General features: G+C 55.0%; 1 protein-coding gene across 20 annotated transcripts; it reads left to right on the top strand.

Moving 5' to 3' along the window:
* Positions 1 to 1,482: 1,482 nt before the first annotated feature.
* Positions 1,483 to 23,339, top strand: SH3GLB2 (SH3 domain containing GRB2 like, endophilin B2). Of its 20 annotated transcripts, none has more exons than XM_055270787.2 (13): positions 1,483 to 2,246; positions 7,405 to 7,546; positions 8,611 to 8,739; positions 16,468 to 16,601; positions 16,869 to 16,961; positions 18,357 to 18,368; positions 19,072 to 19,134; positions 20,683 to 20,706; positions 21,161 to 21,250; positions 21,500 to 21,600; positions 21,904 to 21,918; positions 22,025 to 22,265; positions 22,582 to 23,339. In XM_055270787.2, exons 1-13 carry the CDS (start codon positions 2,151 to 2,153, stop codon positions 22,687 to 22,689), a joined length of 1,248 nt encoding a protein of 415 aa, XP_055126762.1. In that variant the 5' UTR covers positions 1,483 to 2,150; the 3' UTR covers positions 22,690 to 23,339. The 20 variants fall into 20 exon arrangements, with proteins under 20 accessions (XP_055126762.1, XP_055126771.1, XP_063491962.1 ...); XM_055270791.2 differs by having other exon boundaries at positions 1,484 to 1,715; XM_055270792.2 differs by lacking the exon at positions 18,357 to 18,368 and having other exon boundaries at positions 1,485 to 1,715.
* The last annotated feature ends 520 nt before the right edge of the window (positions 23,340 to 23,859 follow it).

The following is a 23,859-nucleotide window of genomic DNA, read 5'->3' on the forward strand; positions in this document are numbered from 1 at the left end:
ATCTCAAAAAGAAAAAAAAAAAAAAAAAAAAGATGAAACCTAGAGCTAGACAGCAAGGAGAGGTGAAGACCAGTACAAAGCCTCCATCTGAGCACTGAGGGAAGGCATCTGGGGGCAGGAGTACCTGTAGGTCATCTCCTTGCCTGGGGCTGTGAGGAGCTGGTTTCAAGGTTATCACACATCTGTGCTCCCAGGGCAGCTCATTCTCTCCACCCTGACAATGACCCAACCTTTGACCTCCTCCTCTCACCACACAGGGTGCTCCAGGCCCCAGCCCCAGGACCCCCTCCCTTCCCGTGACCACCACCCCAACCCTCCTCCAATTTGGGGAAGCCACAAGGCCTCCCAGGCTGACAAACAGCTGTTACAGCAGTGGAGGGCAAGTCCCAAGCCTGACTCCGGCTCAGTCACCAAGGTCAGGGCAGAAGAGAGGAGGAGAGGTCAGAGAGGAGGAGTAACGAGAGGAAACCCAAGGGAAACAGAGTGGAAGAAATAGGAACAGGAGGGAGGGGGTGCGAATAAAGAGCGGAGATGAAGAGGCACAAATAGGGGAGAGGCAGCAGGCCTGGGTGGCGGGAGGAGAAAGCAAGAGAGGCCCATTTTAGAGATCTATTGCACATATTGGTGACTATAGTCACTTAGTGACTGGGAGACTGAGGCAGGCAGATTGCCTGAGATCAGGAGTTCAAGACCACCCTGGGCAATATGGCAAAACCTCGTCTCTCCTAAAGTACAAAAAATTAGCGGGGCATGTTGGTGGGCGCCTGTAGTCCCAGCTACTCGGGAGGCTGAATGAAGCAGGAGAATCACTTGAGCCCGGGAGGTGGAGGCTGCAGTGAGCCGAGATCGTGCCACTGCACTCCAGCCTGGGCAACAGAGCAAGACTCTGTCTACAAAAAAAAAAAAGTGTTGCATATCAAAATTGCTAAAAGAGTACATTTGAAATGTTCTAACCACAAAAAAAAGTAGGTGAGGTGATGGATATATCAATTAACTTGATTTCATCATTCCACAATTTCATCACCCTGTAGGCCATAAATATATATTTATCAATTAAGACTTTTGAAAAGCATTGGTAAGATGGCAAATAATATGTAATTATGGTGTGCACCTGCAATCATCTAAGAGCACATGTGTTCCAGTTTTAATAATAATTTTAGTAAAAGGAAAAAAAGAGGCCGGCCCAAGCGGCGGCGGCAGGCGCATGGGGGCAGCAGCGAGCACTGCCCAGCGGGACAACCTGCTCCCCTGACTAACCCCCGCTCTGGCCGCGCCAAGGCCTCACCCCCGCCCATCTAGCTCCGCCCCACTGCCCTCTCGCCCCGCCCCTGTCCCGCCAGCTCCGCCCCCTCCTACTCCGCCCGGCTTCCGCCAACCCGCCCGGCCCCTGCCCGGCCCCCGCCCCTCTAGCTCCGCCCCACTGCCGTCCCGCTCCGCCCCGGCACCGCCAGCTCCGCCCCCGCACCTCTAGCTCCGCCCCGCGGCCTCCGCGCCCCGCCCTGCGCGCTCGGGCTGGCTCGGCGGCTGCTGCGGGCGGGCGCGCGGAGGGCCGGTGCCCCGCAGCAGGTGGGCGGGGTGCGGTTGGCGTCGGCGGCTGGGCCAGGGGCTGCCGGCTGCGCTCGGGCCGTGCGCGGCGGCCGTGCGGGCGCGCCATGGACTTCAACATGAAGAAGCTGGCGTCGGACGCGGGCATCTTCTTCACCCGGGCCGTGCAGGTGAGGCCTGGCGTCGCGCCGTGCGCCGGGGGCCCGGATGTGCGGCGGGCGGGGAGCACCCTGCGGCAGACGCCTGGGGACGCGGGGAAGCCCTCTCGGGGTTCTGCCCCTGTCCCCGCCGCGGGCACACCTCTGCCCCCCCTGAGCCATTGCTGACCGGAAGAGGGAAAGAGCCCGTGTGGCCCGAGCCGGGCCTTGGCCCTGCTGCCTGGGGCGAGGCACCGGTGCCCACCCTTTGGGCCGGTTGGGTTACCCTGCTCCCCTGGCGCCTGCCCGGCTGAGGAGGGGAGGAGGCACCGGCTGGGTGCTACCTCCCTGCCCTTGTCCAGCAGTGACTGGCGCCCATCGGGGCATTTAGCGACCTGGGTCCCAGGCCCAGGGACTCATGCGTCCGCCACAACCCGTTCTCCGAGCCTCAGTCTCTGCACCTGTGCAATGGGCGGCTGGTGCCATGAGTCCCTCATGGCCATTTCACACGCTTGGATAGTCAGGCCGGAAGCCAGGAGCTGTTTCTTTTCTGCTCCACAGGAGGTCTGTTTCCTTCGTCCCTAGGCCTGGGGGATGGGGAGAGGGCTGGGGTCTGGCTGGGAAGCTGTCCAGGCCCACAATGTTGAGATTGGAAGAAGTCCTATCCGTTTAGGGGCAGAGAGAAACAGGCAACTCAACATCATGGGAAGACCTAGCGTCAGGTGTGGGTGGGTATGTGCCCTCCTGTGACCTTGGGGGAGGGGCTTTCACCTCACTGGGCCTCAGTTTCTCAGTCTGAAAAATGGGATCAGTATTCCTGCCTCCCAGGACAGATTCAAGGATTCTGTGGGACTCTGCATATGTGTGTTCACCAAAGGCAAGCTCATTATTGGTGTCAACGTGGTTAATAGTGCACCTGTGCGGCATGTGACCTTGGACAAGTCACTTCTCTCAGAGCCCCGCCCTCCCCTTCTGTAAATCTGGTGTAACACCGTGTTTATGGGATTCAGTGGGATTCCGCAGGCCCGGGGCTGGCCCATCCCAGGGTTCTGGGAGCAGGTCCTGTAGTCTTGTCATCGTCGTTGTTTCTGTTGAGTACAGTTTTCTCTCCCCATCCCCCCCCCCACCCCGCACTCCCCTCCCCAGGAGCCCAGACCCAGCCAGCAACCCGTTAGTCATGTTTACTAGAAAGTGCTGTGTCCCGTTGAGGATTAGCATCTCAGCGAGAATTCACTGCTTAATGTGTTCCAAGTCTGGTGGGCAGCCCCAGCCCTAGTGGAGATGCCAGGATCCCAGAGCCCCTCGGATTGGACGGCCCCAGTCCATCTGGGAGGGGGGAACCCACTCTGCTGTTGGTATGGCAACCACACTATCTCCCACATCTGGGAAGAACCTGATCTGCCAGTTCCCTGCTAGGGCTGGGGCCCTGCTGCCTGACCTGGCCAGGGCTGTCAGGACCTAGGCAGAGCAGGGCCTAGGTGTGGCTCCGCTTGGTGGGGGCTGCCCCACAGGGTCACTGTTACTGGAGTGGGAGCCAGCAGTCAGGCCCCAGCCTCGGGGTGGGAGGGAGGGAGCTGAAAGCTTTATAAATAGAGGCTTTCTCTGCTCTGCACGCCCACCCCACTGCTGCCATTTTCCCGGGAGCAGCCTCGGACTCCAGCACCAAACCCTTTCCTCTTGGCAGGATTGGGGCAGAGTGGCAGGCCAGGGGATAGAGAGGCCTGAAACGTGACCTGGCAGGAGAGGCCACAGAGGGGCTCTGCTTGAGACCTAGCTGGCCTGGATGGGAGACAGCCAGGAGGGATGGGAGAGGGGTTCTTTATGATCAATACATGTGATGGGCTCAGGAACCTCCCAATCCCTGCAGGTATGAGAAACAACTTTAAGAGCCTCCCCGATCCAGCAAGGAACAAGGCCTTGGCCCTGAGATGAGGATCCAGAGGGCAGGATCCCTTTTCTATGGGTCATTCTGGGATGGTCTCCTGCATGGAGGGCCCCTGAACTGTGCCCAGAAAGTAGGGAGGGGCTTGTGACGTTGGTCCAAGTGGCAGGAGCAACCCAGATAAGGGCACCGAGGCAAGAAAACCTAAAGGCAGATTTGGACAAGACGCCAGTGTGGGTGGGAGAGGGCAGGAGGAGTGATAGTACTAATACTATTAGTAGTAATTGCAGTAATAGTAATAGTAGTGGTAGAAGTAATACTTATAAAATCCAGAGAGGTGGTGGCATCGTCATCATGGAGCTAGGCAGGCCGCAGTAGACATGGGATGGATGCCCTCTGGTTTGGGAAAGCCTGGTAGAACTTCTCACCTGGGCAGATGTGGCCTGCAAGGGAGGGCGGGGTGGGGAGTGCTGCTCTCAACCTTGGTAAGGAGGGGAGGTGTTGAGGTGCACATTTAGGGTGATGCCCTTGGTACCATCAGGGTAGCTCCTGAGAGCTGAGGAGGGATGTGAGGGAGGCCGGCCTGCCTGCCTGCCTGCCTGCCTGCCTTCCTCCCCCCCTCCCTCCCTTTCTCCTTTCTTCCTTTTTTTTTTTTTTTTTTTTTTTTTTTTTGAGACAGCGTCTCATCCTGTCACCCAGGCTGGAATGCAGTGGCACAATCTCGGCTCACTGCAACCTCCACCTTTCGGGTTCAAGTGATTCTCCTGCCTCAGCCTCCCGAGTAACTGGGATTATAGGCACCTGCCACCACTCCTGGCTAATTTTTTTTTTTTTTGTACATAATAGAGACAGGGTTTCACCACGTTGGCCAGGCTGATCTCAAACTCCTGGGCTCAAGTGATCCTCCTGCCTTGGCCTCCCAAAGTGCTGATATTACAGGCATGAGCCACCATGCCTGGCCTTTTTTTTTTTTTTTGAGATGGAGTCACTCTGTCATGCAGGCTGGCGCAGTCTCAGCTCACTGCAGCCTCCACCTCCCTGGTTCAAGCAATTCTCCTGCCTCAGCCTCCCGAGTAGGTGGGATTACAGGTGCCCACCACCACGTCATGCTAATTCTTGTATTTTTAGTAGAGATGGGGTTTTACCATGTTAGCCAGGCTGGTCTTGAACTCCTGACCTCAAGTGATTCACCTGCCTTGGCCTCCCAAAGTGCTGGGATTATAGGCATGAGCCACCATGCCTGGCTTGCTTGCTGTCTTTCTTTTTTTTTTTTGAGACGGAGTCTTGCTCTGTCACCCAGGCTGGAGTGCAGTGGCGCGATCTCAGCTCACTGCAAGCTTCACCTCCCAGGTTCATGCCATTCTCCTGGCTCAGCCTCCCGAGTAGCTGGGACTACAGGCGCCTGCCACCACGCCCGGCTAATTTTTTGTGTTTTTAGTAGAGATGGGATTTCACCGTGTTAGCCAGGATGGTCTTGATCTCCTGACCTCGTGATCCGCCTGCCTTGGCCTCCCAAAGTCTTTCTTTTTTTAAGGCAGGTTCTTGGGTCTGTCACCCAGGCTGGAGTGCAGTGACATGATCTTGGCTCATTGCAGCCTCCGCCTCCTGGACTCCCACCTCAGCCCCTTGAGTAGCTGGGACTACAGGTGGGTGCCACCATGCCCAGCTAATTTTTTTTTTTTTTTTTTTGAGACTGAGTCGCGCTCTGTGGCCCAGGCTGGAGTGTGGTGGTGCAATCTGGGCTCACTGCAAGCTCCACCTCCCAGGTTCACGCCATTCTCCTGCCTCAGCCTCCTGAGTTACTGGGCCTACACGTGCCCACCACCATGCCCAGCTAATTTTTTGTATTTTTAGTAGAGAAGGGGTTTCACCTTGCTAGCCAGGATGGTCTCAATCTCCTGACCTCGTGATCCGCCTGCCTTGGCCTCCCAAAGTGCTGGGATTATAGGCGTGAGCCACCGCGCCTGGCCTTTTTTTTTTTTTTTTTTTTTTTTTTTTTTGTAGAGATGAGGTCTCACTATGTTGCCCAGGCTGGTCTTGAACTCCTGGGCTCAATCCTTCTGCCCACATCGGCCTTCCAAAGTGCTGGGATTAGAAGCATGAGCCACTGCACCCAACCAAAGTTTTTCATTAATGATGGTGATAATAATACTAGCTAACATGTATCAGCCCCATACTGTGTGCTGGCCAAATAGTCAATGAGCTAGATCCTCTTATCTGCATTCTCCAGGCAGGGGCTCTCAGATCCAGAAGGGAGACTTTGCCTCTCTGAGCCTTGGTTTCCTCATTTGGGAAATGGGGTGAACACCACCCCCCGCTCAAAGGACTGGGTGAGGTGACAGAGCCACAACGGGCCGAGGAAGTCTGAGCCTCTGCTCTGGAACGTCTCACTTTGGGGAGTGAGAAGAGGAAGAGGAGGCAGAGCCAGCCGGGGTGGGGGAGGGAGGAGGAGGCCAGGAGCAGCTGGCCCAGGCAGGAGCTGAGGCCATACCCCTGGCAGCTGGGCCCTCCCAGCCCTGCAGGGAGAAACCCAAGCTCTGCTACATAATTGATGGCTGCTGAGCTCCTGGTGGCCGCCCAGCCCGCCACCCCCCGCCGCAGCTGCAGCCGACTGCAGCCAGGGATGATTCATGGCTGACCGACTCCTGCATGGCCCTGCCCCTTGCTCAGCCTCAGTGCCAGCATCTGTGAAATGGGAAACAGCCCTCCTTGTGTTAGAGGTTGATGAGGTCATGAGGAAACCCTTAGGACAAGGCTGGCCAGCAGTGTTTGTTGTTCCTTATCTTACTCCTGCAGGTCTTCACCCTGGCTGTGACCTTGGGCAAGCCCTTTCCCTTAGCTGGAGAAGGCCTTGGTGTCCCTGTTTGGAAAATGGACACGTGTTCCAGGGCCCTCTTAGATCAGAGGGGCCAGGACTTGGACCAGTTTCTGGTTGTTCCTAGGTATCCCCTGCGGCTTCTGCCAGCTTTGATGGGGATCCATGCGACATCCGGGCCCTGGGTGTGCCCAGCCGCTGGTTCTGATAGGCTGGCAGTGTTTCCGTCTACCCTACTAGGTGGCCAAAGCCAACTGTTTGGCCATCCTCCCTCCCTGCATTCCCCTTCCTTCCCAGATGTCTCTGCACCCGTCAGCTCGTAGCACTGGTGCCTTACATGGGGCAGCAGCCCTCTAGCAGACCCAGCCTTTATGTCTAACCCACATCTTTCCTCTTTCATCCTCATAACCTATGAGGGAGGTGCTGTTATTCCTTTTTCAGCTCAGGAAACCAATACTCAGAGAGGCAGAGCCCCTTGCCCAAAGTCATACAGCTTGACAGTGGCAGAACTAAGACTTGAATCAGGTCCTTCTGAACCCCGACCCTGGGTTCTTCCCCTCCCTCCTCTGGCACCCTCTCCCTAGCAGCTCCCAGCTGCCCACGGAGCCCCCTGATAACCCCAGACCCTGCTCCCTGCCCCGTTTGTCCCGAGCACTTCCTACCAAGTCCTCTCCTTCAGAGTCAGGCTCAAAGGACCCTAGGGCTGGCCTCCCCAGGGTTCCTCACTGCACTAAGCTGTGTGCCAGATTGTGTATGAATGTGCATTTTTGTGGGGAGAGAGTGTAGCTTTCATTGGATTTCCAAAAGAAGCTGTGATTCCCACACTCTTGCCCAGCCACCTCATTTCACAAAGGGGAAAACAGTGAGGCCCTGCCAGGTCACACAGTATCACCCTCGGGGCCAGTTCCTTGACCCTGGGGTCTGCCTGGGTTCCTGCTGGTGGGGAGGGGCAGTCCTCCCTTTCCCCACCACTCCCCTACCTCCTTCTGAGCCCTCCCCACTCCTTGGCCTTCCCCTCTGCGTAGTTCACGGAGGAGAAATTTGGCCAGGCTGAGAAGACTGAGCTTGATGCCCACTTTGAAAACCTTCTGGCCCGGGCAGACAGCACCAAGAACTGGACAGAGAAGATCTTGAGGCAGACAGAGGTGCTGCTGCAGCCCAACCCCAGTGAGTGTGTGTTGGTGGGCCCGGGGAGGGATGCAGTCGTGGGGCAGGGATACAGTAGGAGACCTGGCCCTGCTGTGGCACAGGTGGGGCGGGGCTGCAGCCAGGGTTTCAGCTAGACTCTTGGGCTCAAGGCTGTTGAAGAGGGACAGTTAAAAGAAAATGGGGGACTCTGTGTTGGGCTGCCAGACACTCCAGGGCAGTGGAAATACGGAGTTTTGCACATAAGAGTTAAAATGCCTGGAAGCTAAAACACACGTGGGAGAAGAGGCAGGCAAAACACACACCTGGTTGGTCACTCTCTGTTTTTTTGTTTTTTGTTTTTTTTTGAGATGGAGTCTTGCTCTGTTGCCCATTCTGGAGTGCAATGGTGCAATATTGGCTCACTGCAACCCTTGCCTCCTGGGTTCAAGCAATTCTCCTGCCTCACCTCCTGAGTAGCTGGGACTACAGGCAAATGCCACCACGCCCAGCTAATTTTTGTAGTTTTAATACAGAAGGGGTTTCACCATGTTGGCCAGGCTGGTCTTGAACTCCTGACCTCAAATGATCCACCCACCTTGGCCTCCCAAAGTGCTGGGATTATAGGCAGGAGCCACCGTGTCCGGCCCAACCTGGTCACTTTCAAGAGGTCAGCAAGGCCCAGAGATGAAGGGACTGCCCGGAGCACACCCAGGCAGGCCCCCAAGGTCAAGCAGAAGCAACCTGCAGGACTTCTGGGGAAAGGAGCGTGGCTCCAGGTCGTGCTGTGTGTCTGCCTGTAAATCTGCTCTGTGGCTCATTGAGGGGCCAGATAACTTTTGGGTGCCAGGAGCAGAGAATTGTGCAAGCATGTATTATGTTCTGTAATCATATTAATAAGGGAGAAGTGGGCGGGCTCTGGCTTCCTCCTCTGTATAGTGCTGGGTCAATCACAACAGTCTCAGGGTTGGGCATGAGCAAGAGAGTATTCTGGAAGTCAGCAGGCCAGGTGCACCTGTGGGCAGGGCCGGGTATGGGTCTGTTTCTGTTTCATTTTTGGGCTTGAACTAAGGAGCCCTGTGGCTTTGGCTGCTGTCTCCCCACAGGTGCCCGAGTGGAGGAGTTCCTGTATGAGAAGCTGGACAGGAAGGTCCCCTCAAGGGTCACCAACGGGGAGCTGCTGGCTCAGTACATGGCAGACGCGGCCAGTGAGCTGGGGCCGACCACCCCCTATGGTGAGCAGGCCTCACAGCCAGGGACTAGGGGTCATGGCCTCTAGCTCTGATTCTCCCTCCCTCCCTTCCTTTGTTTTTTTACTTAAAAAAAAACAATTATACAAATAATACCTGAATTCATTCTAAATGTAAAAACTCTATGCAGAAAAAAAGAGTAAAAAATGGAATCTTAACCAGTTTTGGTGTGTGTGTGTGTTTTTTTGTTTGTTTTTGTTTTTTTTTTTTTTTGAGATGGAGTCTCACTCTGTCGCCCAGGCTGGAGTGCAGTGGCGCGATCTCGGCTCCCTGCAAGCTCCACCTCCCGGGTTCCCGCCATTCTCCTGCCTCAGCCTCCCGAGTAGCTGGGACTACAGGCGCCCGCGACCATGCCTGGCTAATTATTTTTGTATTTTTTAGTAGAGATGAGGTTTCACCGTGTAGCCAGGATGGTCTCAATCTCCTGACCTCGTGATCTGCCTGCCTATGCCTTGCAAAGCGCTGGGATTACAGGTGAGAGTCACCTGTGGTGAGCCACCGCACCTGGCCTATTTTTTTTTTTTTTTTTTTGAGCCACAGTTTCACTCCATCACCCAGGCTGGAGTGCAGTGGCGCGATCTCAGCTCACTGCAACCCCTGCCTCCCAGGTTCAAGTGATTCTCCTGCCTCAGCCTCCCGAGTAGCTGGGACTACAGGTGCCCGCCACCACACCCAGCTAATTTTTGTGTTTTTAGTAGAGGCAGGGTTTCACCATGTTGGCCAGGCTGTTCTCGAACTCCTGACCTCAAGTGATCCGCCTGCCTCAGCCTCCCAAAGTGCTGGGATTACAGGTGTGAGCCACCGCACCTGGCCTATTTGTGTGTATTTTTTAATGGAATCATATTGTGTGCTATCTGGGAACCTGACTTTTTTTTTTTTTTATTTGGAGATGGAGTTTTGCTCTGTTGTCCAGGCTGGAGTGCAGTGGCACAATCTCAGCTCACTGCAACCTCCGCCTCCCGGGTTCAAGCAATTCTCCTGCCTCAGCCTCCCAAGTAGCTGGGATTACATGTGCCCACCAGCACACCTGGCTAACTTTTTTGTATTTTTAGTAGAGACAGTGTTTTACCGTGTTGGCCAGGCTGGTTTCCAACTCCTGACCTCAAGTGATCTGCCCGCCATGGCCTCCCAAAGTGCTGGGATTACAGGCATGAGCCACCGCACCCGGCCGGAGCCTGACTTTTTAACTTGACATCATATTACAGGTATCTTTTCACTGAAGCATTTATAGAACCATATCCATCTTTTTTTTTATTTTAAACTTTTATCCAAGTATAAGCTATATATTATAAAAGGTGTTTAAGTATATAATTCAATGATTTTTAGTAAATTTACAGAGTTGTACAAACATCTCCACAATCTTTTTTTTTTTTTTTTTTTTTTTTTTTTTGAGGCAGAGTCTCACTCTGTCTCCCAGGCTGGAGTGCGGTGGCGCAATCTCAGCTCACTGCAACCTCCGCCTCCTGGGTTCAAGCATCCCAGGTCCTCCCTCAGCTACCCGAGGAGCTGGGATTACATGTGCCCGCCACCACTCCCAGCTAATTTTTGTATTTTTAGCAGAGACCAGGTTTCACCATGTTATCCAGGCACGTCTCGATCTCCTGACCTCCGGTGATCCACCCGCCTCGGCCTCCCAAAGTGCTGGGATAACAGGTGTGTGAGCAACTGCGCCCAGCCAAACTTATTTATTTTTTCTTTTCTTTTTTTTTTTTTTTTTTTTTTTGAGACAGAGTCTCGCTCGCTCTGTCGCCCAGGCTGGAGTGCAGTGGCGCCATCTCGGCTCACTGCAAGCTCCGCCTCCCAGGTTCACGCCATTCTCCTGCCTCAGCCTCTCCGAGTAGCTGGGACTACAGGCGCCCGCCACCACGCCCGGCTAATTTTTTGTATTTTTAGTAGAGACAGGGTTTCACTGTGTTAGCCAGGATGGTCTCGATCTCCTGACCTCGTGATCCGCCTGCCTCGGCCTCCCAAAGTGCTGGGATTACAGGCGTGAGCCACCGCACCTGGCCTTATTTTTTATTTTCTATTATCTTTTTTGAGACAGGATCTGGCTCTGTCCCCCAGGCTGGATTGCAGTGGTGCAATCTCAGCTCACTGCAACCTCTGCCTTCTGAGCTGAAGGCATCCTTCTGCCTCAGCCTCCTGATTAGCTGGGATTACAGGTGTCCACCACCATGCCCTTCTAATTTTTATATTTTTCTGTAGAGATGGGGATCTCGCTATGTTGCCCAGGCTGATCTCAAACTCCTAAGCTGAAGTGACCTCCCACCTTGGCCTCCCAAAGTGCTGGGATTACAGGAGTGTGCCACCGTGCCCGGCCCACAGTCTAATTTAAAGAACATTTCTATCACACCCCAAAAGTCCTTCATGTCTATTGTCAAGCCCCATTTTCATCTCCAGCCAGCCAACCACTAATGTGTTTTCGGTCCCTATAAGTTCATCTTTTCTGAACATTTTATATAAATGGAGTCATATGACATGTTGTTTCTTGCATTTAGCTGTTTTTACCTAACATAATTTTTTTTTTTTTTGAGACGGAGTCTTGCTCTGTCACCCAGGCTGGAGTGCAGTGGCGCAATCTCAACTCACTGCAAGCTCCGCCTCCCGGGTTCATGCCATTCTCCTGCTTCAGCCTCCCGAGTAGCTGGACTACAGGTGCCCACCACCACACCCAACTAATTTTTTGTATTTTTAGTAGAGACGGGGTTTCACCGTGTTAGCCAGGATGGTCTCGACCTCCTGACCTCATGATCCACCCGCCTTGGCCTCCCAAAGTGCTGGGATTACAGGCGTGAGCTACCGCACCCAGCAGTTATTTTTTTATTTTTATTTTTATTTTTTTATTTTATTTTATTTTTTTTTGAGACGGAGTCTCGCTCTGTCGCCCAGGCTGGAGTGCAGTGGCTCAATCTCGGCTCACTGCAAGCTCCACCTCCCGGGTTCACGCCATTCTCCTGCCTCAGCCTCTCTGAGTAGCTGGGACTACAGGCGCCCGCCACCACGCCTGGCTAATTTTTTGTATTTTTAGTAGAGACGGGGTTTCACCGTGGTCTCGATCTCCTGACCTCGTGATCCGCCCGCCTCGGCCTCCCAAAGTGCTGGGATTACAAGCGTGAGCCACCGCGCCCGGCCCTTATTTTTATTTTTTGAGACAGAGTTTTACTCTGTCACCCAGGCTGGAGTGCAGTGGTACAATCTCAGCTCACTGCAACCTCCATCTCCCAAGTTCAAGCAATTCTCCTGCCTTAGCCTCCTGAGTAGCTGGAATTACAGGCATCAGCCACTACGCCTGGCTAATTTTTTGGTTTTTCAGTAGAGATGGAGTTTCGCCATGTTGGCCAGGCAGGTCCCGAACTCCTGACCTCAAGTGATCCACCCACCTCGGCCTCCCAAGGTTCTAGGATTAGAGGCATGGGCCACGGCACCAGCCTAGCATAATATTTTTGAGGTTCATTCTTGTAGCGTATTTAGGGACATCATTCCTTTTCATTGCTAACAGTATTCTATTGCATGGATATACCACATTTTCTTTATCCTTTCACCATTTGATAGACATTTGGGTTCATTGTTTCTCTATGAATGTTTGCATAAGATCCTTTGTGGGAACATATGTTTTCACTTCTCCTAGTGAAATTCCACGTATGAGTGGAGTTGCTGGGTCATATGGTAAATTTATTTTTTATTTTTATTTATTTATTTATTTATTTTTTTGAGACGGAGTTTCACTCTGTCGCCCAGGCTGGAGTGCAGTGGCACGATCTTGGCTCACTGCAACCTCCACCCTCCGGGTTCAAATGATTCTCCTTCCTCAGCCTCCTGAGCAGCTGGGACTACAGGCACATGCCACCATGCCTGGCTAATTTTTTGTATTTTTAGTAGAGATGGGGTTTCACCATCTTGGCCAGGCTGGTCTTGAACTCCTGACCTCGTGATCCACCCACCTCGGCCTCCCTAAGTGCTGGGATTACAGGCGTGAGCCACTGTGCCCGGCCTAAGGCCTCAGGTAAATTTAACTTAACTCTTTTTTTTTTTTTTTTTGAGACGGAATCTCTGTCACCCAGGCTGGAGTGCAGTGGCGCAATCTCGGCTCACTGCAACCTCCGCCTCCTGGGTTCAAGCGATTCTCCTCCCTCAGCCTCCCGAGTCGCTGGGATTACAGGCACCTACCACCATGCCCAGCTAATTTTTTGTATTTTTAGTGGAGACGGGGGTCTCACCATGTTGGCCAGGCTGGTCTTGAACTCCTGACCTCATGATCCGCCCACCTTGGCCTCCCAAAGTGCTGTGATTACAGGTGTGAGCCACTGCGCCCGGCCAATTTAGCTTAACTTTTTAAGAAGTTGCCAAACTGTTTTCCAAAGTAGCTGTATGATTTTTTTATTCCTGTCAGTAGTGTGTTGTTTCATTTTTAGATATTTGTGGATTTTCTGGGTTTTCTTCTACTGTTGATTTTAACTTAATTCCACTGCGATCAGAGAATGTATGAACATGTTTTGTATTTTTATTTTTATTTTAGCATTATGATTATTTTGAGATGGAGTGTCGCTCTGTCGCCCAGGCTGGAGTGCAATGGCGCCATCTGGGCTCACCGCAAGCTCCACTTCCCAGGTTCAAGGGATCCTCCCACCTCAGCCTCTCAGCCTTCTGAGTAGCTGGTATTATAGGCGCGCACCATCACACACCTATAATCATACCCGGCTAATTTTTTTTTTTTTTTTTTTTTTTTTTTTGTTTGAGACGGAGTCTTGCTCTGTCGCCCAGGCTGGAGTGCAGTGGCATGATCTCGGCTCACTGCAACCTCCGCCTCTCGTGTTCACGCCATTCTCCTGCCTCAGCCTCCCAAGTAGCTGGGACTACAGGCGCCCACCACCATGCCAGGCAAATTTTTTTTTTTTTTTTTTTTTTTTTAGTGGAGACGGGCTTTCACCGTGTTAGCCAGGATAGTCAATCTCCTGACCTCGTGATACACCTGCCTTGGCCTCCCAAAGTGCTGGGATTACAGGTGTGAACCATCACGTCCGGCGTATTTTTTGTATTTTTAATAGAGATGGGGGTCTCACCATGTTGGCCAGGCTGGTCTCAAACTCCTGATCTCAAGTGATCCGCCTGCCTTAGCCTCCCAAAGTGCTGGGATTACAGGCATAAGCCAGCGCACCCAGCCTCATATTTTGTATTGTTTTAATCCTTTTAAATTTATTGAGACTTGTTTCATGACCTAGTATATGGTCTATCTGGGGAATGTCCTAGGTTCACTTGAGAAGACGTTATATTATGCTGTTGAGAGTGCAGTGCTGTACAGATGTCAGCGAGGCCACATCGGTTAATAGTGTTCAAGGCTTGTATGTCCTTGCTGATTTTGTCTTGTCCTATTCATTATCAAGAGTAGACTATTGAGGCTGGGCATGGTGGCTCACGCCTGTAATCCTACCACTTTGGGAGGTCAAGGTGGTTGATCACCTGAGGTCAGGAGTTCAAGACCAGCCTGGCCAACATGGTGAAACCCTGTCTCTACTAAAAATACAAAAAATTAGCTGGGCGTGCTGGTGTGCATCTGTAGTCCCAGCTACTCAGGAGGCTGAGGCAGGAGAATCGCTGGAACCCGGGAGGCGTAGGTTGCAGTGAGCCAAGAGCGTGCCACCGCACTCCAGCCTGGGAGACAGAGCGAGACTCTATCTCAAAAAAAAAAAAAAAAAGCAGAGTATTGAAGTTTCCAACTATTACTGTTGAATTGTCTATTTCTCTTTGTCAGTGTTTGCCTTATGTATTTTGGAACTGTCTTAGGTCTGTATATTTATATTTGTGCATCTTCCTGATGAATTGACTCTTTTATTATAAAATACTACTCTTTGTCTCTAGTACTATTTTGTCTTAAAGTCTATTTTGTCTGGTAGTAGTATAGCCACGTTAACTCTCTCGTGGTTACTGCATACATTTGTTTTCAGCCCATTCATGTCTTTAAATTTAAAGTGTATCTTTGGATTTTTTTTTTTTCTGTCACCCAGGCGGGAGTGCAGTGGTGCGGTCTTGGCTCACTGCAACCTCCACCTCCCGGTTTCAAGCGATTATCCTGCCTCAGCCTCCTGAGTAGCTGGGATTACAGGTGCTCGCCACCATGCCCGGCTAATTTTTGTATTTTTAGTAGAGACAGGGTTTCACCAAGTTGGTCAGGCTGGTCCTGAACTCCTGACCTCATGATCCGCCCACCTCAGCCTTCCAAAGTGCTGGGATTACAGGTGTGAGCCTCTGCACCCGGCTGTATCTTTTTTTTTATTTTTTTAAGACAGTCTTGCTCTTGTTGCCCAGGCTGGAGTGCAGTGGTGTGACATTGGCTCATTGCAACCTCCGCCTCCTGGGTGCAAGCAATTCTCTTGCCTCAGTCTCCCAAGTAGCTGGAATTACAGATGCACACCACCACACCCAGCTAATTTTTGTATTTTTAGTAGAGACGAGGGTTTGCCATGTTGTCCAGGTTGGTCTCGAACTCCTGACCTCAAGTGACCCACCCACTTTGGCCTCCCAAAGTGCTAGAATTACAGGCATGAGCCACTGTGCCCGGCCTTGCCTTCACTTTTGAAGGATTGTTTTGCTATATATAGAATTCCTGGATGAACAGTTTTTTCTTTACTTTGAATATATCATCATACTGCTGTCTGGCTTCTATTGTTTCTAATGAGAAAACAATTCATCTTATTGTAGCTCTCTTGTATGTGATGAATCAAACCATGTTTTTTCTTTTCTTTTTTTTTAAAGACAGGATCTTGCTCTGTCACCCAGACTGGAGTGCAGTGGTGCAATCATAGCTTACTACTATAGCCTCAAACTCCTGGGTTCAAATGATCCTTCCGCCTGGGCCTCCCAAAGTATTGGGATTACAGGCATGAGCCAGCGCACCCAGCCTCTTATTGTTTCTTCAGATATTTTTTCTGCCTTATTTTCTCCTCCTCTTCTGGGACTCTTGTTACTCATATGTTGGTTCACTTGACAGTGCCCCATAGGTTCTGAGGCACTGCTCATTTTTCTTCTTCTTATTTATTTTTTATAAAGACGAGGTTTTGCCATGTTGCCCAGGCTGGTCTTGAACAGCTGGGCTCAAGCAGTCTGCCCACCTTGGTTTTCCAAAGTGCTGAGATTATAGATGTGAGCCACAGCATCCAGCCCAGTAGTTTTTCTTGATTAAATGCTTTTCAATTTGTTTTTTGCCTTGGTCAATTTGCAGAGTCCAGAAATGGATGTTTTTGACAATTGTGTCCAGTTTTCTTTCAATTTGTTTTATTTTCAAAGAGATAAGGCCTCCCTATGTTGCCCAGGGTGGTCTCAAACTGCTGAGCTCAAGTGATCCTCCCGTCTCGGCCTCCCAGAGTGCTAGGATTATAGGTGTGAGCCACCGCACCTGGCGTGGTGTCCAGTTTTATTGTTACTTTTTTTGGGAGGGGATTTGTTGAGCTCCTTTCTCTGACATTCTGGAAGTCTAACCCCCATCTTTATAATGGCTGCATTGTGTTTCATATTTTGGCTGTCCCATTGTTTATTTGTCAGTCCCCAGTTGATGGTGTAGTGTAGGTTGCTTCTACTTTTTCCCAGGCAAAGCATTCTGCACTGAGCACCCCGGCCCTTGCTCTTCAGCAAGCTCTTCCTGAGCCCTCTTATGCTGCCTGTAGATCAGAGTAGCCTGAGCCTCACCTTCTTCCTCACCCTTCAACTCTGTTTTCTCAGGGAAGACACTGATCAAGGTGGCAGAAGCTGAAAAGCAACTGGGAGCCGCAGAGAGGGATTTTATCCACACGGCCTCCATCAGCTTCCTCACACCCTTGCGCAACTTCCTGGAGGGGGACTGGAAGACCATCTCGGTGAGGGCCCTGGGACTGTTCTGCTTCCTGGTAACCATGGCCGTTCCCTCCTCAGAGCCTTTGAGCACAGGCTCTCTTCCAGTGCTAGGGCTACAAAATTCCTGAGGCCTCCCCAGAGAGGGCTCCTTTGGACTGAGTGACCTCCTATCTCTGGGCCTCAGTTTCCGTGTCTTGACTTGATAGTCCCTGGCACCAATCTTGCCATGCATGGCTCAGGGTCTCCCAGGGCAGCCCAGGGTCTCACTGTCCCCATGCCCTGCCCTGTAGAAGGAGAGGCGGCTCCTCCAAAACCGGCGTCTGGACTTGGATGCCTGCAAAGCGAGGCTGAAGAAGGCCAAGGCTGCAGAAGCCAAAGCCACGGTAGGTGTCCCCGCACCCCGCTGGCCTCCTGGCCCAGGCTCTGGCTGGAGCCAAGGGGTGGTGGCATGAAGGGACCTGGTATTTGGCATGACCTCTGTCCCCTCTCCCTGGCTGGAGATGCCTGGCTGGGGGCTGCTGGGCTGAGCCTCTCTGTCCCTGCCCTCAAGGGAGCTTTGGTGGCCCCCGAGCTCTGGTTCCCGGGGAGACATTTATGGTGTGGGCGGACCAGCAGTGCCCCCAGTTGGGTGCACCACCCCTCCAGGCAGCTGGAGTCTCCTGCATGCCCTGCCCTGCCCTCCTAGATGCTCGGCTCTGTCCCCGGCTCTGCCCGGGCATGGCACCTTCTTACTAACTCTACTACTTGCTGCTTGAATGTCAGGCCCAGGGTCCCTGTGCTCAGGCGCCCCCATGATGGTGTGGAAAACCTGGGAGCTGGACCGCCCGCTTGCTCAGGGCCGTGTCTGGGGGGCCCCATGAGATTGGATAGGGCCTGGGCCATCTGGCGCCCCCTTCACTCCTAGCTCACTGAGGCCTGTTCAGCCTGGCTGGGTCAATGGGATGCAGCCTGGGACAATGTGCCCAGGGCGAGGCCAGGATTGGAGGAGCTGGGCCCAAGGGTGAACACCCTCCTGGCACAAGAGGTTGCTCGGGGGTGCCGGGCCTAAAGGCTGCCTCACACCTTGCAGAGGGAACTCCCAGGCCCAGGGCCTGCTAGGGAGATGGCTACCTGTGGCTGCCAGGTGATTAGCCGAGGGAGGCCAGGCCTAGCCTGGGCTCACAGCTGCACATGCACCTTGCGTTCCCCTCCCATAGTGTGACCCCAGAGCCAGCACTGTCCCTGGCGAGAACCGTCTCAGGTCACTCAAGTGTGTGGGGTCTAGATCAGAGGCAGGGGTGTAGCTGTTTCAATCTTGGGGTTGGCTAGGGTGACCCGTGCCTATTGGGATGACCTCTTGTAAGGCACCTGAATAGGACAGTCTCCCCCGTCACTCAGGGCCAGACAACGTCTCTGGAATAACTCAGCCAGAACACACTCTCTCCATCAGCCAGGCCAGGGGAGCCTTTCCTTAGTCATTGCAGTGGTGTGACCTCTCCCTCACCTGGTGGGACTGGACAACCTTACATCCTGGGGTTGGGCCAGGCCACCCTTTCTAGAGCTAGGACTCAGGCAGCCCCAGGAACAGCATTCCGGAGGACTCAAGCTCCACAGCTCTGTCCCCATAAGCACGCACACGTTAGGACTCTTCAGGAGGGCAGGCTGTGGTGCCTCCCTCTGCCCGACCGCCTGGTGTCCCCTCCCACTGGGGCCTGGGGGGCCTGCTCCTGCCTGCGCTGTGGACTCACTAACTCTTTGTTTTTGTTCCTTTCCGTCCTGCTTTGGGTAACTTGGCTCAGTGTGAGGGAGATGTGAGTATACCTGTCCCACGCGCTGTGCTGCTTCCGGCCTGCCCATCTTGCCCGTGGACCCACGGTGCCGTGGCCAGCCCACGTCCTTGGGGCATTTTGCAAGCAGCTGGTCTCCCCACCAGAGCCTCTACTGTGCAGGGCCTCTGGTTTAGGGGGGATACCAGGCGTTGGGGCCTGTGAGTCAGCTTTTTGCAAATGTTGGACGCCTGTCACTCTGTCTGCCCATGCATCCATCTGTCCACCCTCATTGTTGGGAGGGGCCTGGCCCTTGATGCAGGAGCGAGAGATGTGGTGTGCGGATTCTGGGATGGAAAAAGCCATCCCAGGTGGGGGTGGGCTGTGTTTGCGGGACCCTGGGGCATCTGAGTGCCATTGGTCTGGGGAGGAGGGGGCTGTTGCCCTTTGGCAGAGGAGAGCCCAGCCTGTGACTTGCTCAGGCAGCCTCGGCCATCTCCTCACTGCATTTGCTCTCCTGGGCTCCAGTGCCTGCAGCCACTTGATCTTTGTCTGGACTCTCCAAGTCCCTAGGCCCCTCATCTCCAGGTGGTTGGAGTCGGGAGAAGGGGGTTTGTGTTGTGTTTGTATCCCCGTCCCTGGGGTCAGGCCTCCTGGCATCTCCTTGTGCAAGACTCTGGGGTAGCCTCCTGACCTCGACCCTGGCCCAGGGTGACCCCCTCCCCACATGAACTCTGTTCCCCGCCAGACGGTGCCTGACTTTCAGGAGACTAGACCTCGTAATTACATTCTCTCGGCCAGCGCCTCCGCGGTAAGCGCACCCCACCCCCACCCCACCCCTCATCCTCCTCTCTCCCCACGTCCCACGCCACTGCCTCTGACTGCACAGGAGCTAGAAGCCAGTGGTAAGGTGGGGGCACTGCCATGTGATCAGGTCAGTCCTGAGACACTGGGGAGGGGCAGCAGCCCCCACTTCTGTCCACAGCCTGGCCCCGGTGCCCTGTGGCCATGGAGCTGGACTTGTTTCCCTCTGCAAAACGCTGGAGCTGGCAGCAGGGCCAGCTGCACTGAGTAGTGTGGAGAACTCAGGGCAGCAGCTATGCCATCCCCAGGGCCCCTCCACCTCCTGTTGTCTCTGAATGCCAGGCCCTGGGGAGGCCCTGAGGATAGAGGAGGAGGCCTGGCCGTGCCTTTCCGGAGTTCACAGACCCCTAAAGATAGGAGGCAGGGACGGTGGTGTAGGCCTGGAGAGCGCCTGGGGGGCGGGAGGGCCTGAGGCTCTGCTAAGGCCCGGAGGTCCTGGAACAGGGCATGTCTTGTCCTGAGGAGGCTTAGGCAGGGTCCCCAGGGCCCCCGGGGGAGTCGGGGCAGGAGGTGGGGAGGACAGGATCGTGGAGGCTTTGCATGTCCTGGTGTCTGTTGGTTTTTAAGCTTTCTTGGGAAGTCTGGTGTTTCCTATGTAGTTTGGGGACTAGGCCACACCTCTCCCTCATGCTTGTCACCACTGCTGCACCTTGTCTGCCCACTTCTTTCCTTCCCACCCCTGGGGGTGGGACCCTCACCTCTCTCGTGAGCATGCTGCCTCATGTCTTTCGTGCCGTCGTTCTGTGGCTGGGTGACTGTCCCTCAGGCCGCCAACCCTAGTTGGCTCTCACAGCAACTTCCAGTGCTCCTGGACGGGGACTTCCTAAGCAGCATGGGGGCCACACGGGCGGGCCACGCACACTGGCCTGGGTCCGCATTCCCTATTTCAGGCTGTTGTCTTGGGTCAGATCTCCGGAAGCGGCAGGAGCGCTGGGTCTCCTGGTCGTGGCCAGGCAGTGTCTTTCTTCAGGGTCTGGATGCCACTTCCCACCTCCTCCCTGTGCCCAGTGGAAGGAGAAACATCCTAGAGGGTGGAGACTGCCCTGTTTTTTCTTTTGCCATTGAGTCCCAGTGTGACTCAGGCACGAGGCTGCCTTTCTCTGCCAGAGGACAGAAAGGTTCAGTGACTGGCCCAGGGTCACACAGTTCTGCCTCCCAGCCCTCCAGCCTGAGCCAACAGTCAGGACGGGGTGGGGACACTTGGTCTCTCTTGAGACCCCACTCAGAGTCTGGGGCTGACACTGTAGGAGAAATATAAGCAGGACTCCCGCTGGCTGCTCCCCTCCTGCATGAGGCATGTTAGAGGGACTGGGACCGCCAGCCCCCAGCTCCCATGCTGGGCCTCGGCCCAGTCTCAGCTCCTGTTTGGGAGGGTGGGGCAGAGGGGCAGGGGGGCAGAAGTTGAGTCTGGGAGCTAGGGCAGGGCACAGACTCCAGGGTCCAGCTGTCCTCCTCTCCCCTCCCCTGCTGGCCACTCCTGCTGCTGTCTCCACAGCTCTGGAATGATGAAGTGGACAAGGTAAGTTGGGGCCTGGGGGGCTGGGCTCGGGGAAGAAGGGGTGGCGGGGTGCAGGCACACTTGCTGCTGTGGGGTCTCATCTGTTTCTCACTCTGCCCCACACCCACTGGGGAGGGGTTACTGCTTTCGCTCCCTGGGCCTGTTTCCCCTCTGTGGGGAACTGTTTTCTCCACAGTACCCTGTAGCACACAGTAGGCCCTCAGGATGCACTTGCTGGGTGGATTTCTCCGATGGGTGATGGAGGGAGGGTCTGTCACTGCAGCTGCCTGTGGGGTCCTGAGTGGGGCTCTAGCTTCTCTGGGGTTGGGGCTTCAGGTATGAAGTCAGGCATAGACCCAGAAGGCTGTGTTCCCAGGGGAAAGGGACAGGCGGCTCCCAGGTAGGCTCCAGGGGAAGACTGCGGGGAAGCTGGTGGGTGGTGTGTGGGTGCTCATGGCTGCCCTGCCCTGCCCAGGCCGAGCAGGAGCTCCGCGTGGCCCAGACAGAGTTTGACCGGCAAGCAGAAGTGACCCGTCTCTTGCTGGAGGGAATCAGTAGCACTCATGTGAGTCCCCCTGCCCACCCTCACTAAAGCCCAACCCTCAGCAGGCACCAGGTGTGCCTGAACCACAAGGTCAGCAGGGCTGCCCCAGAATGGCCCTCACAGAGCAAGTCCCACCAGGGAGGGTGTGGGCGCAGGGGCAGGGCACCCTGGAATGCCGGAGCAAGGTCTGGTAGAGGACAGGGATGGGGACGGAATTTTTTGTTCTGAGGGCGGGAGGTTAGAATTCAGCCTCTGGCCTCTTCCCCACAGGTGAACCACCTGCGCTGCCTCCACGAGTTCGTCAAGTCTCAGACAACCTACTACGCACAGTGCTACCGCCACATGCTGGACTTGCAGAAGCAGCTGGGCAGGTGCGGGGCCAGCACTGCTGAGCCCACTGGGGCCCCCTGGCTCCCATACCCTGTCCGTGGGCAGCATGAGCTCCTCTGGGCAAGACCTGTGACACAAAGCCGGGTTGGAGGGCTCTGCCGGAACCCACTCTGGGCCCGGTCACCTCATGTGTATGAGGGTGGAATGGCTGGCCTTACTGACGGCCGAGTTCCCTGGAGCCCCTGAGGGTTTCTAGGGAATGCCTGGGTGGGGAGGATGGCAGGGACCAGGGGGTGGGGCCATCTCACCCTTCCCTTGCTTTGCTTCTCCCTTTGTGCTGCCAGCTCCCAGGGTGCCATGTGAGTAGCAGGGGCTGGAGTGGGGCTCCTGGGGCTGGGGAGGGGAGTTTGCCTCTGGGGTCCCTTCTGGGACTCCCACCTGCTAAGATGTATCCCTCCTCTCCAGATTTCCAGGCACCTTTGTGGGCACCACAGAGCCCGCCTCCCCGCCCCTGAGCAGCACCTCACCCACCACCGCTGCGGCCACTATGCCTGTGGTGCCCTCTGTGGCCAGCCTGGCCCCTCCAGGGGAGGCCTCGCTCTGCCTGGAAGAGGTGGCCCCCCCTGCCAGTGGGACCCGCAAAGCTCGGGTGCTCTATGACTACGAGGCAGCCGACAGCAGTGAGCTGGCCCTGCTGGCTGATGAGGTGGGCCTGGTGCCACAAGGTGGGGCAGGAATGGGCTGGGTGAGGAGCAGCCTGGGCGCTGGGATCAGGCACATGGGGCCTGGAGGGGCCCTGCTGGGAAAGCGGGGACCAGCAGGTTAAAGAGGGCATCTCTAGCTCTGAGGAAGTGATTCCTGCTCTGCTGGGTCTCTATGGAGCAGGTGAGATGAGCGCCAGCCACTGAAGGTGTAGCACATGCCATGGGCCATGAGGAGGTGGCAGCTCTGTCCCCACTTAGTCCTGGGGCCAGTTCCACCCTTGGCCAGGCCATGACCGTCCTCTACTGCCATCTCTGCAGCTCATCACTGTCTACAGCCTGCCTGGCATGGACCCTGACTGGCTCATTGGCGAGAGAGGCAACAAGAAGGGCAAGGTCCCTGTCACCTACTTGGAACTGCTCAGCTAGGCGGGTTCCCCCCCCACCCCCCCGCATTCTGGCCTGGGCAGGAGAGGATGGGCGCAGCCCTGCCACTTGTTTGTTGGTGACACAGCTGTTCAGAGTGGGGAGAAGAATTCACCCCATTCTGTCCCTGCCCCTAGTCACCTAGCTGTGAGGGTGCCTGAGGCTGAATGGCCCCACCCCTCCCCCAGCCCTGCTTCTGACCTGTGGCTCTGGAGCCCCTGCCCCTGCCTGCATCCCCGAGCACCCCACCCTCCCAGCTCTGCTAAGGAGGGAGGGGCTGTCTGCAGCAGCTGCACTCAGCACCTAGGCCAGGGTGGGGCCGCCGCAGATGGGCTCAGGAAGCCCCAGGTGCACTCAGCGAGAGCCTTGCCTTTCGGTTGCCAAAAGCTGCATCAGGGGAATGCGGCAAGGCACACAGGGCTCTGGCAGCCCCTGGGGACTGGGCGCTGCCCCTGGGAGGGGAGAGCCTGGCCAGGGCTGGTGTTGGGCCCGGAGCAGCATCTTCCGGTGCTATCCTTCCCTCCCACCCCTCACAGCTCAAGCCAAGTCCAGCGGCCGCAGCCTCCACCTCTCCACACTCACTTTTTATCTGGTGTTTTTACTTCTGCCTGCATTTGCTCTCTAGCCAATAAACCCTCCTTGTGTGCGAGTCACCTGGGCTCCTGTCAGGGCCTGGCCCTGAGGGTGGGAAAGGGAAGGGTAGACTCACCCTCTGCCAGAGTGAGCAGGGGCCCTGCGGCTGCCCCGGCCCCCAGCTCTCTAAGTTGGGAAATGCAGCCCTCTCTGTCTTCCATGGGGCCTGTCCCTCTCAGAGGGCAGTGCTGTTCCTGGACATGAAGCCGCACAAGGAACGTTTTATTCCTAAGAAAAAGTTTCCTAAATTTGGATTGTGGAGCGGACCGTAGAATGCGCCTGACAGTTCAAGCTCAGGAAGTGGGTAGCGGTCAGTGCTGTCTGCAGGTCGGGCGTTTCACCCAGCATGTGCCCCTGTGCCATGGGTTGTCATGCCGTCCTCAGTGTCCATATTTCACAGATGAGATCAGCAAGACAGTCACCTCAAGGGACCACAATTGGCAAGCGGCCAAGCAGGGACTGAAGCCCAGGCAGCCTGATTCTAGAAACCCTAAGTGGTGGCTGTGTTTTAGATGGCTCCTAGCAGGACCTAGCATTCTG

Source organism: Symphalangus syndactylus, chromosome 3 (genome assembly GCF_028878055.3).
Source record: "Symphalangus syndactylus isolate Jambi chromosome 3, NHGRI_mSymSyn1-v2.1_pri, whole genome shotgun sequence".
Taxonomy (NCBI): domain Eukaryota; kingdom Metazoa; phylum Chordata; class Mammalia; order Primates; family Hylobatidae; genus Symphalangus; species Symphalangus syndactylus.

Excerpts from the sequence above, each read along its gene's own strand:
- SH3GLB2 (XM_055270787.2), top strand. The coding sequence starts at position 2,151 with ATGGGCGGCTGGTGCCATGAGTCCCTCATGGCCATTTCACACGCTTGG. Across the intron at positions 7,547-8,610 it reads GCTGCTGCAGCCCAACCCCA|GTGCCCGAGTGGAGGAGTTC; the intron begins GTGAGTGTGTGT and ends GTCTCCCCACAG. Across the intron at positions 20,707-21,160 it reads GGAATGATGAAGTGGACAAG|GCCGAGCAGGAGCTCCGCGT; the intron begins GTAAGTTGGGGC and ends TGCCCTGCCCAG.